This window comes from Magallana gigas, chromosome 4 (genome assembly GCF_963853765.1).
Source record: "Magallana gigas chromosome 4, xbMagGiga1.1, whole genome shotgun sequence".
In the NCBI taxonomy this organism is placed as follows: domain Eukaryota; kingdom Metazoa; phylum Mollusca; class Bivalvia; order Ostreida; family Ostreidae; genus Magallana; species Magallana gigas.
In genome coordinates, this window is record NC_088856.1 from 7,681,774 (window position 1) to 7,699,295 (window position 17,522).

The window sequence follows — 17,522 nt, forward strand, 5'->3', positions numbered from 1 at the left end:
AAATATTCATCTAGCACTATCAATGCGTCAAGTGGTTATGTTCATTCAAATATCTATAATGTGTAAATCTTTTTATTGTGTTTAATTCTATTCCCAATATTTTGATATTCTTTTACTCATTAAAATTTTGTTAAATGTAAATATAAAGATTCAGACTCGCACGTACATCAGAAAAAAGCGTTCTCTTGTGTGGTTCATTTGGGCTATAAAGTTAGACACATTAATATTGAGAAGAAAAATATAGCTCGTTGACGCAGTTTATTTTTTCCCCGCAGTGCTAGTTGTTACTGAAGAATCAAAGGAAGTTTTTTAAACTGTCAACATTGATGATAAAAAAAAGAAATCGGACTATGGGGGGAAAAACTAACCAAAACATTTTAATGCATTAATTGTATGTTAAATGCATATCTTTTAATACATGTTTTTAATGATGGGTTCTCGTTAAAGTTTGAAAACAAATACAACACTTCTAGAAACATAATTTCGTTTGATAAATTAAACTGATATACATTTTAATAAAGACCTAGTACAGTTCAGTGCCTATGATGTATTACGCTTCTATGATTGCGTTTATAAACATTTATGGACACAGTCTTATTGAAAAAAAATACCTTAAAAGTTTAATAAAGCTGTTTTTCGTTAAACCGCGTCCACAAACTGTTAGAAAATACAAATCTTTAAAGGGAAAGGTCAGGCAAAAAGAAAGAAGAGTTAAATAATTATAGTTACCATAAAACTGATGTCAGCCATTAAAATGTTCTTAACATAATAATCGAAGTTTGACAAATTCATGTGAGCTGCCATTTTAATGGTCTTCACCGTTTAAAGTTAAATAGCATCCCGATAAGTTCCAAATGATTTGTGATATGAGCACACCCCATTCACAGTTCTTATTAATTCACACGTAGGTATATAGAAAGGATATAGTTAAAGTAAATGTTTAACACAAAGTTTTGAGATTTATTCATAATTATATATAAATCTATTTATAATCATATTTAAATCAATCTTACTTTTTGGATAAGTGTTCTGGTACACGTCCTTGTTGTTTCTCAAACATCATAAAATAAATATAAGCAATGGAAAGAACATCTGGATTAAGAATTTGTAAATTGAGCTGGTCGTGGTCATTTATACACCCTTGCTCTCATAGATCCCCAGCAGTGTTATCACAGTGTTGACAACACATGCATTTCTTGGCAGAAGGCATTACCTCACACTGTCCACAGGAACACCAGTCTTCTATTGTTGGAATAATTCGACCTAAATTATTATAGGTAGTAAGATTATATTGTTCTTTTGTATATTCCAGTTCAAATACCTTTCGTACTATCCTAAATATATATTTTTTATTCCATCCTTGAAGAATTATGTTATACAATTTGTGGGTCAGTTTATGGAAGTGGCATGCTGTCCTTTTAAAGAAACAATAGAAACTTTCATAAAATACTATTTATTAAATTCGATTACCTTAAACTTTTAAACAACTGCAAAAAACGAAAATACTAATTTTGCATAAAAATGAAGATATAGGGATGATGAAACACTGCTTGGAGGGAAAATGTACTGTGTTTTTTTAAAATCCCGTTTCCTAAAATTATAAAACATGTTTGATAATATGTTTTAGGATACCTTTCATAGTCTAATTAAGTACTTACGAAAATATGCAGTGCTGTCTTCTAGAATGGCAATGCAAATAAAAAACACAGGTACAAAATGTAATTTCATTTCCTTTGTGGGGTTTCCTACCGTTACTTTTTAATTAGATGCCCTGGACATTTTTCTGATTTGTTTTTATCTTTTTTGATAGATAAGATCTTGATTATATGTACGCCGGTTCTGTTTATGCTGTCAGAAAAATAACAGAACTAAGACACTTTTTAAAAGTCAGGATGCTGAGCAATACACCTTGTGTGCTCATTTATGTAGCACACATATGTTCAAACTCTTAAACAAGAGATTCCCGAGAGCAGGAAAAACAGGTCACAATAACACTGATCCAAGGACATTCCATTCTTGTTTCATGTTGGCGGTGCTGCTTGTGGGAATGCATCATTCTGAGATCCAAAATCTTCCTCCATAAACACTGTTTTAAAATGACAACTCTTTACATCCATTTCAAGTTTCAATTCACATTTTGATGATGGCATTTTATCTTTGTTACTAAACGTGTGTAAAAATGCAATGTGCCTCACTGACTTCAGCATCAGTGCTGCCCTCTCTTAGATGCTTAGAGATAACCCAGCAGGGAGGTAATGATTTAAACAATATGGTAGCGCTCATTGATTGCAAGAATTAGTTATTCTAAGTGATATATCTTACTGAGGAAAGCTCTGTCTAAACGGTTTTCAGATATCATTATACACATCAAACAGACAAATTTGAGCCCTTGTTATTTTTTCATGTTCCCTTCTTTTAAACTATACTAAAAAATTTACTGTGTTTAAGTGTCGCGGAAAGTACGCGCGTCCCAGTGTTAAAATTCTCTAAACTTCGTAGAAGAGTTTCTAGTCATGAATATTAAAGATTTTAAAAAACATGTAAAAACATCACGATCTTCAATTGTTATGTAATCAGTTTTGTATTAGTCATTTTCGCCTCCTAATATTCTGTGTTGACTTGGGTAAGAACATCGAAAGAAAAAATACAATTGATGAAGAAAACAGGAAAACATCATCATATTTCAAGACCACTTATCCACAAGTGGCAAAAGCGATATTTTGATGGAGTGTGCGATGGTACCCTTTGACCAAAAGGTAATACCACTCTCAGGTAAACGAAGGAAAAAGAATTTTAAAAACGTCGTAACGGTTATAAATCAACGTCAGACTGGGCCGTCTGGTCTGTATACGCAATGCATATATAACGATAACGCCAACATAAGAATGTACATTGCTTTGATTTTTATCAATAAATAATATCAATTATAGTCTCTATTTGAATATTATAATACTTAGATATGCATTAAACATACAATTAATGCATTAAAATGTTTTGGTTAGTTTTTCCCCCCATAGTCCGATTTCTTTTTTTTATCATCAATGTTGAAAGCTCTGTATAAACGGTTTTCAGATATCATTATACACATCAAACAGACAAATTTGAGCCCTTGTTATTTTTTCATGTTCCCTTCTTTTAAACTATACTAAAAAATTTACTGTGTTTAAGTGTCGCGGAAAGTACGCGCGTCCCAGTGTTAAAATTGTCTAAACTTCGTAGAAGAGTTTCTAGTCATGAATATTAAAGATTTTAAAAAACATGTAAGAACATCACGATCTTCAATTGTTATGTAATCAGTTTTGTATTAGTCATTTTCGCCTCCTAATATTCTGTGTTGACTTGGGTAAGAACATCGAAAGAAAAAATACAATTGATGAAGAAAACAGGAAAACATCATCATATTTCAAGACCACTTATCCACAAGTGGCAAAAGCGATATTTTGATGGAGTGTGCGATGGTACCCTTTGACCAAAAGGTAATACCACTCTCAGGTAAACGAAGGAAAAAGAATTTTAAAAACGTCGTAACGGTTATAAATCAACGTCAGACTGGGCCGTCTGGTCTGTATACGCAATGCATATATAACGATAACGCCAACATAAGAATGTACATTGCTTTGATTTTTATCAATAAATAATATTAATTATAGTCTCTATTTGAATATTATAATACTTAGATATGCATTAAACATACAATTAATGCATTAAAATGTTTTGGTTAGTTTTTCCCCCCATAGTCCGATTTCTTTTTTTTATCATCAATGTTGAAAGCTCTGTATAAACGGTTTTCAGATATCATTATACACATCAAACAGACAAATTTGAGCCCTTGTTATTTTTTCATGTTCCCTTCTTTTAAACTATACTAAAAAATTTACTGTGTTTAAGTGTCGCGGAAAGTACGCGCGTCCCAGTGTTAAAATTGTCTAAACTTCGTAGAAGAGTTTCTAGTCATGAATATTAAAGATTTTAAAAAACATGTAAGAACATCACGATCTTCAATTGTTATGTAATCAGTTTTGTATTAGTCATTTTCGCCTCCTAATATTCTGTGTTGACTTGGGTAAGAACATCGAAAGAAAAAATACAATTGATGAAGAAAACAGGAAAACATCATCATATTTCAAGACCACTTATCCACAAGTGGCAAAAGCGATATTTTGATGGAGTGTGCGATGGTACCCTTTGACCAAAAGGTAATACCACTCTCAGGTAAACGAAGGAAAAAGAATTTTAAAAACGTCGTAACGGTTATAAATCAACGTCAGACTGGGCCGTCTGGTCTGTATACGCAATGCATATATAACGATAACGCCAACATAAGAATGTACATTGCTTTGATTTTTATCAATAAATAATATTAATTATAGTCTCTATTTGAATATTATAATACTCTCCTGATAATAGCGTCGTTATAGGCGAAATATTGAAATTACATGTGTCCACGAATTTTTTTGACAAACCTCGAATGTTTATAGTTTTACTGGGAAATAATCCGTCGGTCATGTGACAATCAAATTAAAGAAGATGGGCTTATAAATTTTCTTAAGCCAAATATTAGGAACTTTTCTTAACTATATTTTTTTCAAAATTAAACTTACGTGTAAACAACCTGAAAGGAGTAAACGCTTTAAAAACATTTTTTATTCCTTTGAGTTATTTAACATCTGTTCTTATCTTAATAGCTGTTACATAGTTCTTATCATGTTGTGATCAAATAAGTGAAATTAGATAATATTTTTATGATGTGATCAAATACGGTCGGAGCTGATCAAATACGATTAATCCCGAAATGCCATATGATTGATTTGAACACACCCGATCACCTCATAATATTAAAACAATTTTAGTTATTAAATAGCTTGTTTATAATGCTATCAAAATTCTCATTAATATTAAATTGTTGGCATTATTACGTTAATTTCATATTGTAAATATACAAGCCCAGCTTGCGCCCTGCAATAGTCGTTTGCGTCATTGATAAAATGTTATGGTATATTTGTTACAAATTTGATTTGCTGTGTAATTACATACGAATACACTGGAAAATGTAAACATATACTACTAAATTCCTGGCAGTAGTCAATTGGTGTTTAGATATTGATTCTTGGTGATTGCCCTTCGAGTTTTCTATTGCAGGTATGAATACGTTGACATGGAATTCGTGCTTTCTTCTGAAGAGGACGACATGCTTTCAAATAGACTAAATATCTAGTTAACGAAAGTTATATACTTAATGAAAAGGTACACATATCATTAAATTGAAATGGATACGCATGGCGTGACACATTCTTCGTGTTCTGTTATTTAGGATCAGTAATAAAACACTGTTCACTAGATCTTTGCTATGTAATATACACTAATGAATTTTTGTATATCTACATTGTACTTTATCTTCAATGTAAAACAACAGAAGTAAATAATACAAGAACATTTAAAATTGAAAATCAAGCTCACCGCTTTCGTTTGTTAGATTTATTCATAGACAATGCTGGGATTTGCTGTTCTCTTCAGTGTGATGACCAGTACAGGTGCTTTATGTAAGTTACTTTAATTTATGCTTTTACTACCAAATTTATATTAGTATTCGCCATCATATCAGTCTCTTTTTAAGGTTTTATACAAGTGAATTTCGTTTCTTCGCAACATCATTATTAACTCATTGTTTACATGAATTTAAATATGTAAATGTACGACTAGCCGTTTTGTCTTCAAAATATTTTTCGCAATAAGTTTTTTATAGTACGGTTAACTAGGTCAAGTCTACTTATATCTACTCTAGATATTTTGATAAAGTTTCTTGCATGTAGTTTTACTTCTATATGAATTATTTTTATATCATTTTTTTTTAAATTTACAACCTCTATTTCCTAGGGGTTCGTCTTGAAAGTTATTTGATAGTATAAGAACCTATGAGAATTTTAAGGAAAATCAATAAATTTTCTCATTTTTATAATATTTTTTGTATTTTTGACTTAAAGATTTTTTTTTCAAATATATAAAAACTATTGTAAAAAGTCAACAAATGGTGAACAAGTGGTTTGGTTCCGGAATATTATCAATAACAATTTTCTTTGAAAATGGCATATTGCAATATATATTGGCTTATAAAAATAAGTTTTCTACAAAATAACATTTTTAGGAAGCTAATATATTTCGCTTAATGCTCTGTCAATATATGTCAATATAATATCATTTTAAAAATCCATCGCCGCCTCCAATAAATGAGCTAATATTGCTTTTTGGGAGTTGATTTTAATCAAATCTCCTATGCAGTTACTCTGGCAAACCAAAAGTGAAACAGTGTTTGGACCGAAGCACAAATCAATACCGCTGACAAGACTTAATTCTTGAAAATGATAAATAAAATTCGATGTAATGTATGCTGAAGCATTGTTTTTCAAGGAAACTTTTCTATAAACACTTTAAAAATAGTCAGATTATATATAATACGAACAATTTAGATACTTTTGTAGTCTCATGTGTTCCTACGCCAGAGTTTAATAAAGTCTCGTTCAACCAGACGCTCGGCTGTCTCCGTAAATCTCCGACAAGCAGAGAGGCTCTCTTGCTTGTCGGAGATTAACGGGGACAGCAGAGCGTCTGATTGAACGAGACTAGAGTTCGATATCAATAGTGCCTGGATCCATACGATTCTTAGAATTGTTTCGATTACTATTACATAGTTTGAAATATATCTTTAAATATTACACAACATGATTCATGTATGGGGTTTCTCGAAATTCTTGTCGGAAAAGTAAAAAAATTCATATAATATAAAAAAGCGTAATTCAAATACAGACTAGAAACTAACTGCCATGCAAGATAAATTGATTTTAAAATAAATGATAATCGATAAAATCAACTCCCGTCAGTACTCCAGTACTTTGATTTTCTTCGGCTTTATGCTTAGTTAAAATACCGGGGTATGTGTACGTTTAATACGCTCAATATAATTGTTTATACAATTATAGACTATTATTATGATAATCTACTTTCCAATAAGGAGTAGTTTAATATCTGTGTTCATTTTTTCAGTAATATTATATTTCAGAATACACTTTCTGAAAACAATGTGAAATACTAATATTATGTATACAAAAATGCATCAAGCAGTAACGATGTTGATATTTTTCCCTTACTATTTTTCATATGGAAGTATATTACTACTTTTATTTTAATTTTTTTTTTATCATTATTTTCTTTTTGTCAACGAATATTTTGAAATATGGTAAATTTAGATTTAGTATCAGTGAACGTAAGAGGTCTTAATTCGTCAGAAAAAAGAGATAAAATTTTTTCATGGCTAGAAAATAATAAAAATAATATTACACTTTTACAAGAAACACATTTTATAGAGAAACGTGCTGAATTGTATGATAGAAAATGGAACGGAAAAGCAATACATGCTTTCTCCGACTCTCCCTTTAGCAGAGGCGTTTCCGTTTTGTTCAATAAAGAATGTAATATAGATATATTAAATGTACATAAGTCAAATGATGGAAGAAAACTTCTGGTAAATGCTAAAATAGATGAAACTTTACTTACAATTGTTAACTTATATGCTCCCAATAAAGAAAGTGATAGAATAACATTTTTTAACTCGCTAAATACATTTATTTCGTCCCATGCTCCACAAGATAGTAAACTAATCATCGGCGGTGACTTCAATTGCAATCTAAATAAAGAAAATGACAAATCCTGTAAAAAGTTAAGTAAACTAACAAATAAGCTGGACCTAGTCGATGTGTGGCTGAAAAAAAATCCAACGAAAAATGGGTATACATGGTGTGATGCAGAAAATTCCCTGAAGAGTAGAATAGATTACATTTTTGTGCGCAATGATACAATTGATTATGTGAAAAATATTGTTGTTCGAAAATTACCAGGTACTCATAAAAAAAACACGCGGTTAAGTGACCACAGGTTAATAAAATGTAATTTAAATTTTAGTAATTTGGAGAGAGGTAAAGGATACTGGAAATTAAATATCTCGCATCTAGAAAACGAAGACTACAAACGCGGAATCTTAGAATTATTCAAAAACATAGATGACTCATTAGATCCAATATCAAAATGGGAATCCTTTAAAATAAAGGTTCGTGATTATTCCATTAATTACGCAAGACAGTCCAGAAACAATGTAAAATATAGAATAAAATTGATTGAGAAAAGGATAGATGATATAGAAAATTTACCTAGCGGAGATATTGATATGAATGAAAAAAGAAAACTTGAAAAGGAATTAGATTACATGTACGATGAAATAGCTAAAGGGGCGCAGATTAGATCTAAAGCAAAATGGATTAACGAAGGTGAACGAAATACAAAATTCTTTTTAGGTTTGGAAAAGAAACATCAAGCTAACAATACAATATTAGAAATTAAAACCGATAACAAAACTGTAGCAAGTAATGGCGAAATTATAGAGGAAATGTGTCACTTTTATGAAAACTTATATACAAGTAAATCTATTAAAAATGATGATATAAATGCTTATTTAAATGACGTGGAATGTCCAAAACTTAGCAATAGTGAAAAAGAATTTTGCGACTCATTACCTACAATTGATGAATGCGCAGATGCAGTCAATAATTTGAAAAATAACAAATCCCCGGGTTTAGACGGTATACCGGTTGAATTTTATAAATGTTTTTGGAAAACAATTGGACCACTCTTTTATGAAGTTTTACTAAGTATTTTCGATAAACAGGAACTACCCTTTTCACAGCGGTTAGCTCTTATTACTCTTTTATTTAAGAAAGGGGACAAAAATAGCCTTAAAAATTACAGACCATTAAGTTTAACAAATACCGACTATAAAATTTTAGCTTTTGTCCTTGCCAAAAAATTACAAACAGTTATTGATAAACTGATTAGCAAGGAACAATCAGCATATATAAAAGGCCGCTTTATAGGCATAAATGCAAGATTAATCTTAGACATCTATGAATACTGCATGGAAAACAATAATGAGGGTTTATTGCTATTTTTAGATTTTGAAAAAGCATTAGATTCAGTCGAGTGGAATTTCCTTTTTCGAGTTTTAAAACAATTTAATTTTGGGGAAAATTTTATTTCATGGGTCAAAATTCTTTACACAAATCCAATTTTTAGAGTTAAGAACAATGGATGGATTTCTAAAACTTGCAAAATGAAAAGAGGCATAAGACAAGGGTGTCCTATCTCAGCACTTCTATATCTGTTTGTCGCGGAAATATTGGCTTATAAATTAAAACACAATTCAGAAATTCAAGGAATAAATATATCAAACATGGTAGACGATTTAAAAACTATACAACATGCGGATGATGTCACTTTAGCCTTGAAAAATATTTCTTCTTTAAATGTTGCAATAAGGACTGTAGAAGAATTCTGTAAACACGCTGGATCAAAAGTTAATATAAACAAAACGCAGTGTATACTACTTGGTAGTTTAAAAGACAAATATAATAATATTAGCGGCATTGATGTAACCAACGATGCTGTTAGATGTTTGGGTATTTACATTGGACATAACAAAAATCAATGCTATGAACTTAATTGGTTACACTCTTTTCAAAATATGGAAAAACTGTTCGAGTCCTGGAAAAAAAGAAAATTAACTATATTTGGAAAAGCATGCATTGTTAATTCACTAGCTATATCTAAAATAATTTATGTGGGTTCTATTTTACCTATGCCTGACCCTGAGTATATTAAACAACTGAAAAAGAGTATATTTAATTTCATTTGGAATAAAAGAGATAGAATAAAAAGAGATACTGTAATTGGAAGGCAAGAAGATGGCGGTATAGGAGTTGTTGATATTGAGTCGAAGTTTAAGGCCTTGAAAGCTGCATGGTGTAGAATATTGATTGACAAAACATGCATAATTAACAAAATAGTTGATAGTTATCTAAGAATTTTAAATGTAGATATCAATTATGTATTAAACGTATCGGAGACTAATAACTCAAATTTTGAAATAATTGTTAAACTTCCTATTTTTTATAGAGAAGTATTTTGTAGTTTCAATGATTGTAAAAAAACCATTGACATTAATAAATTATCTGATATAAATTTTGCTAAACAACCAATTTGGAACAATATTTTATTTCAATTTGATAATAAAACAATCTGTCATAAAGGATGGATTCAAAGCGGCATATTGTATGTAAAGGATCTTTTTAATGCTGATGGCCAATTCAAAACGCCTCAAGAATTGTCATGTATTCTAAAACAAAAAGCTAACTGGATGTGTGAATATAGAATAGTTAGAAATGCAATATATAAAAAATCACTAACATTTGATATGAAATGTTGTCAATATATACAAAAAGTATCCAATTGTGATTTTCTTTTTATTAATGGTTTACATTGTATTGAAGACAAGAAATGTAAATTTTTTTACGAAAATTTATTGTTCAAAAAATTCAAACCTCCCTGTCACCAGGCATTGTTTAAAAGACTGTTTTCAGTGGGAAAAGAATATTGGAATGACATATACAAAAACAAAGTAAAAGATATATATGACAAACGAATATGTGAATTTAACTACAAAATGCTGAACAATACAGTGTGCTGTAACAGCTTTCTTTTTAAATGCAAGTATAGGTCTTCTGCTTCTTGTAATATGTGTAGCGAAAATGAAGATGTAAAACATTTGATTTTTGAGTGTGAACATGTTAAGATGATATGGTCAACTTTAAGCTTAGTTATAGGATTTGATATACAGTGGAAACATGTTATTTTGGGTTTTTGATTTGAGAGAAATACAAAAATACGCTATTTTAATACTATTGTGTCATTCATAGCTTACAAGATATTTAAATATAAAATGTGTTGTAGATCTCAAAAGAAAACAGAGACATATAATGAATTAGTTTTATATTTGAAAAACAATATCAGATACAATATCGATGTACTTGTAAATATGTCAAAAATACAAATGTTTAAAATTAATATTGTGAAATTTGCAGATATGCTGTAATTGTTATAATACATGTAATCATACTCTATGACTAACTATCTTTGCCCGAGATAGTTGGATTATGTTAATGGGCTGATTTGCAATGTGAAATAAAAAAAACAAAAAAAAAAAAATACCGGGGAAAACAATTTGTAAGCGGCATTTAAACATTATACCCTATCAGATTCATAAAATCACAATTTTTCAGTCTATACAAAGGAAGTTTGAAAATACGTAGATGCGCAAAGCCATGCGCTCTAAAACTGTACTGGATCTCGTTATTTGCATTGTTTGGATGAATTAAAATCTACAAGTATATCAAGGCTTCTTCGTAAATTATAGTGTACAAGAGATGTATTCGTTGCTGGTAGAAACTAGCAGACCGAACATTTAACATTTCAGTCAAGACATAATAATGTGCATTTTATTTCATTGGCGGTTGAAATCATTAAAACTTTTCTCCATTTATTTCAGACATAAACACTGTACAAAAGTTTGAATATATCAGACAAGGTAAGAAAATAGGACAATGATTTCTATTTTGCCTTTTGTGTAAAATTTTAGATTCTTTTCTCTAGATAGTCAACGTTTTTTAAAATGAAATGATTCATGATACCGGTAAAGTACTTTAGATGGGTAAGTTTCATAAAAATTGAGTAATTTTATTTAAGAAATAAGGACTTAAACATTGAATCATACATTAAGCAATGAATAACTATATCAAAATTGGATAAGAATTTAACGATAAGCAAAGTCTTTCCTTAATTAAGTTTTAATTTTTCTGTTACACTCTTGATTAAGAATTGTTTGATAGTCTATAGTCATTTTTATTGAAATAGAGTCAAATGTAAAGAAAATGGATTTTAGATTTGATTTAATACTTACAGTCGCTCATCATCTGTTGCTGTTATTTAAAATGAATAGAAATGTGCACTAAAAGAGTTCAATATACAAGAAGTCCAGGGGTCACATCGCTCACCTGAGCGAAAACCTGCAATAACTCTGAACTATTTAGCTTCATGGTATCAAATGCACAATATGCAACTTTATAGAAATGGAACCTAACTCTAGCCCCACGGTGAGAGATTTTTAACAAACTTGAATCTACACTTTGCTCTCTGAAGATATTTCTACACAAGTTTCAGCTATTCTGGCAAAATACGGTACTGATCAGACCAAACCTAACAGAAAGTAAACGCAAATAAAACTCTGGGTTTACTTTCTGTGTTTACTCTGGGTGTACTAGAGTGGACCCCAAGTAAACCCAGAGTGGGCACAGAGAGTAAACCCCAATTAGAATTGTACCCTGAGAGCAGACGCTACATGTGTATTCGGAATATACAAGGGACAGGAATCACAGGTAGTAGGATGATAAGATAAAATACAGGTCTGCCTCACACTTAAGTGCTTATAGTTGACTCCGTAGCAATTCTCGATTTAACCCAAAGTAAACCCCGAGTAAACCCAAAGTAAACCCCGAGTGGACCCAAATTTTCAAAAAGTAAACCCAAAGTAAACGCAGAAAGTAAACCCGGGGTTTAGTTTGGGTTTACTCTGGTATTAGGTTGGGTCTGATCGGTACTGTACTTTAGAGAAGAAAATGTTTTAAAAAGGCCAATTTTTTTTCAATAAATCTAAATTATATCCTTAAAAATGCCGTGGACTTCCCATTTAATTAACTTTAATGTCCTTTACCTACAAATGCTCAAAGCAAAGTTTTGTTAACACTAACATAATGAATCTGGAGAAGAAGAAAAATAAAGGAAAGTTTACTCACAACCGTGAATTTGCAGCTCAGGAGAGCTAGTTAAACCTTTGTTGCCTTTATTATTGATTGAATGATGACAGCAAAAACAATATATTGAAACAAATATTAATACAGTCTAAATAAAGAAAGGGTTTTATTCAAAATTACTAATACGATTAGGAAATATGTTAATTCTTATGTATATACGCAGCCAAACCCATATTGACATTTACAATATTTTTTTAAATATCAAAGTATCATACTGGTGGTATAAAATGTAATAAACAAAGAACAGCAGCCTTGATATCATTGAAGTAAGAAATATAGATATTTATTTTAGGAGGAAATGGACCTGCTGTTGCTTTCACTGCTCTTTTGTCCAAGCACACAACAGTGAGCAGTCATGGAGTTGTGAAGTATGATAGCGTGCTGACTAATGTTGGTGGGGCCTATGAACCGTCTACAGGGATATTTACCGCACCTTATAGGGGTATCTACACTATTTCCTGTAGCCTAATGAGCCACCCAAGCAATTATGTTCATCTGCGATTGACCATGAATAATAAAAAGTTGTCGATAGTGTACTCTGGACCTAAAACCCATCCTCACTCTGGACAAACTCTGCAACTTCTTGTCAATAAAGGGGACAAAATTTGGGTCCAGAACGAGAACGATCAGACAGCCAAGCTTAATGACCATGGGTCTTATAATGTGTTTTCTGGTGTGTTGATTAAAAAAGTATGAAATAAAAATGACAATGCTGAACATCACTATTTGATTCAATTATATGTTTTACTTGCATTTAAATGTCCATTGTGCATACCTTTATTTACTTAGAAATGCTACGCATAGTAAATATAGGTAAAACGCTGCCACAATACTGTCTTACGGTAAATTTAGGTTTTTTTTTAGACACGCTGTACAAAATACGTAATACTTCAAAAATTAATATTCAAACACTTTGGATCAAGATGCAAAAATACAAAGATAAAATGAGAAACTTGAATATGACTCTTTTGTATTCAACTGTTCTAGTTACATATAAATATATCTTATGTTTGTTATTACGTTGTAAAAATTAAATGTAAAATACTTTTAAAAATACATTTTTTTTATAAAGGTGGTGAGCTCTAGCTATAAGATATTTGATTCATTGTGAACGTGTACAGAGTACAATTAAGAAATTATAAACTAAAACTTCGTGAAAATGATAAATGCCCACAGCACAAAAATATTAATGTTGATAGGAAAACGCAAATATAGAGCATTTATTCGTAAAAAAAGGTTGTTCAAACTATAACACTTCAACCATTAGATCACTTCAAAATCGGGAAAACAAAAAATCAAAATGCCGTTGGTTTTATTAAAAAACGTGAAAATGTGCCTAAATAAAGTAACACGCTGTAATTGAGGCAAAAACCTCTCAAAACAACAACAAATGTTTCGAAGTTATGCTATTTGTGCTGCTGAAAGAAAATAAAAACTATCATATGTGGTTTTAAGACAAAAAATAAAATGTAGACGAGATTAGCTTATATACAATACGTTTGTTTGTTGCTTTTCCTCTGAAATCGATGGTACTCTACGTCATTTGATTTTAGATAACATGTATTATTTAGCAATTTGTGTTTTTTTGTGATAAAAATCCAAGTGTTTGATCATTTAGGCTTAAAAAAATTATATTGCCTCATGTGTTTTTCAAGCAATTATGTTCACAATGAGTATTTGTTTAATATTGTTAATTAATATGCCATCATCGATTTTTTTAAAAGATGAATTATCACAAATGTCTATTAAAACTCCAACTAAAATTATTTGTATAAAACTTATGCATGACGTTTTTTAAAAGTTCTACAATAAAAAACGTGAAGTTTTCGCATTAGATTTAGATTTTTTACAACATTTAATGTAAAAGATATACTAGATAATTACGTCGTACATGTAAGGCGTACTAGTTTATAAAGCACTGTTAATGTGCTCACTGAATACATTTATTTACACCAGTATTTGAGAGTTACACCATTTTAAGATGTTAGTAAGCTTTGTATTACAATTCGTAGAGGGACGAAATAAAATTATGAGTTTAATTCTAGTACATGAAAAGCCATTCTTGAGGATTTTTTTTGCACACGTGTTATTGAACACTATATATGAACAATGCATCATGCACATAATGCTATGATATTGATAGATACATTAAAACTCAATAAATGTGTCGATGTAAACAATTAAAAACAAGGTGTTCTTAATATATACTGCATGACATTATGCCAGAAACGATTTCATGTACTTGTCTGGTAGTCATCAAAGCTTTGCATATACTAATCATGTTTGGCTTTTTTTCACTGTTTTAATATCCTATAATGTGACTGAGATCTGAGATGAGCCAAATTATACGTATCGTATCACTTTAATTTTTTATTTTTTTTTAATATTTATCAGCAATTGGTATAGTTTTTTTTATTACTTATATTGACAATGTTTTAAAAAAGATATACAATTTCGTATATGCCGTGGAATCAGGTGTATCAAATAATGTCAATAAAACACATCTGAAGTGGATATACTAAAGCTGAATCAATTATCTTTGGGGAAAAATGTTTATCTAGAATTTCCTATGCACCATGAACGCCTATTAATTTATGTTGTTTTTATCGGCCGCCGGTACATGTGTAAAACGCGATATCTCAATTTATGTTTTCCGATACCTGATTGGTTACTTATTAAGAAATTGTAGCATATAAAAATAAAAGTAACTTATCATAAGAATACTTTTGTATATTTACTGTCATGTCTGTATTTGGCATCACTAGTTGGCATACATATGGTATATCTGAAATCTGTATTATAAAATAAATATTTGTCTTTTTTTGTAAGCAATTGCCAAATTTTAAGAATGTATACTTATTAGTTGTCATCTTTTAAAAATACGTTTAATTCATTATTTTGAGACAGGGTTTACTACGAGATTCAGTATTCAGCAAGCACAAATACTATCTGTTTTATTCAAAGCCATGCAATTGTTTTTCCGACCTACATCGAGCAAAAGAAACTTGATTCGATGTTCCTCATAAGGCTTTCGTGGTTTTGTTGTCTAACCGCTTTATGTTCACTGCAATTACACTATCTATTAGCATCATATAATTTTTAACCATAGCAGTTCTCATAGCAATATGATAAAATCTTTTCATTTCACTTATAATCAACCCCTAGGAAAGACACTATATTTCGAAAGTTGTATTTTTATTATGTTTCATTTACATCGTTCGTTTGGCGATTTTGTCAATTTGTTTCTTGTTGGTATTTTTCATTTCATAAGTATTAGTTGCAAAAATAGGATCAATGCTTGCCTTCTAAATCATTTTAAAAATTTACATTCGACATTACGTTTCACGGTGCAGCAGGAACTACGCTTATCTGGCATCATTGTCAACTGCATCCCGTATATTATCATTACTGTAAACTAGCTCTTTACTTTGGCGAGCATTTAATCAGTGGAATCTATCATCAATAAACTGTTTCTCTGAGTATCATTTCTCATATTTTCCTGGTTGTTATATCAGTTTTCATTTTCTTCACCTGTTTCATATTTTTATCTTTTAATATGTTTATTTTTATATGCAAAATATATTAAGGCATGCTCCCCGGTTTTTTAGGTGTGTAACTACTCATTATCATTTAAAGGATTGACCATATACAACTTCTACATAGATTTTTCAACTGTTTAGTTTTTCTATTTTCTTTTTACATTTTGTGGATGTATTTCTAAAAAAAATCGGTTTTTTTCAAAGTTCTTCACAATATTGGATCAAATATGACCATAGAACATGGAGCTTGTATATTATCCCCTTATCTTAGCTAAGGGGTCGCAGTTTACACTGAAAAAGCAAGTATTCATTAATGGCAGCTCCTAGTAGCAGTGGTAGCAACGTTATTGTTGACAAACGACACGCACGGTTCTGATACACGAACGATCACGCACGATACACGAACGATCACGCACGATACACGGACGATCACTAACTTACTGAATCTTCACGATACACGAACAAAAACGATAAAACACGCAACCGAACGGTTCTACACCATTAAACACGCAAAATCAAAATTAATTTTTAAGATTAGAATTAAGGAAACGTATTACTTTGATGTGTTTTGCTTTATGTTTGTGTGTTATTGAAAAGCGGCATGTACTTTAGTCATGCACTGTTTTGTATTTTACGATTTAACACTTTTAAACATCCATACACAAATATAAAGGATTCAAACACAAATAATATTTTTTGTCTCGATAACGAATATTAACTTCTATCATAAGTTAAAGAGAATTACGTGTATTACAAATGAAGATAAATCATAAACTACACGAAATTATTTACATACGAGTTGACTGTTTGTGTAATTTAATTCTCTTACGTACGATTTAATTATGCGGGATACAGGTCAATTTGTTACCTTGTTCCATAGAATTTCGATTTTTCACATCCAATATTTTCATAATTTGCAGTACATAATTGATTTATTTCTATTTATTCTAAAATTTAAAGCGTCTTCATAAATTGTATTTCAATCAAATGTGTATACAATCTACTAGATACTAATGCGTATCGTATTCTCATTTGAAAGAAAAACGTTGGGAATAATCGTTTAGTTTAAAACAGGGAATGGGTTAGCTTGGCCGCTTACATTCAACGTGTCGCTTTTGCTAATATGATTGAAATTATTTGTCAAGACACAATTGATGCTTGATATAGGCTGATTATAAAATTAAGCAAAATTAACTCGACCGAACAAGGGATTGAATGAGCTATGGAAATAAAAAAA

The 17,522-nt window shown here is 30.5% G+C and overlaps 1 protein-coding gene across 1 annotated transcript; it reads left to right on the plus strand.

Annotated features, from left to right (window-relative positions):
* The first annotated feature begins 5,370 nt into the window (after nucleotides 1–5,370).
* On the plus strand, nucleotides 5,371–13,445 carry LOC117682709 (complement C1q tumor necrosis factor-related protein 6-like). Its single transcript, XM_034450903.2, has 3 exons — nucleotides 5,371–5,540; nucleotides 11,426–11,464; nucleotides 13,039–13,445. The coding sequence occupies exons 1-3, from the start codon at nucleotides 5,489–5,491 to the stop codon at nucleotides 13,440–13,442; spliced, it is 495 nt and encodes a 164-aa protein (XP_034306794.2). The 5' UTR covers nucleotides 5,371–5,488; the 3' UTR covers nucleotides 13,443–13,445.
* Nucleotides 13,446–17,522: the final 4,077 nt, after the last annotated feature.

Coding starts and splice junctions, on each gene's coding strand:
- LOC117682709 (XM_034450903.2), top strand. CDS start 5,489: ATGCTGGGATTTGCTGTTCTCTTCAGTGTGATGACCAGTACAGGTGCT. Junction 5,541..11,425: donor GACCAGTACAGGTGCTTTAT/GTAAGTTACTTT, acceptor CATTTATTTCAG/ACATAAACACTGTACAAAAG. Junction 11,465..13,038: donor GTTTGAATATATCAGACAAG/GTAAGAAAATAG, acceptor TATTTATTTTAG/GAGGAAATGGACCTGCTGTT.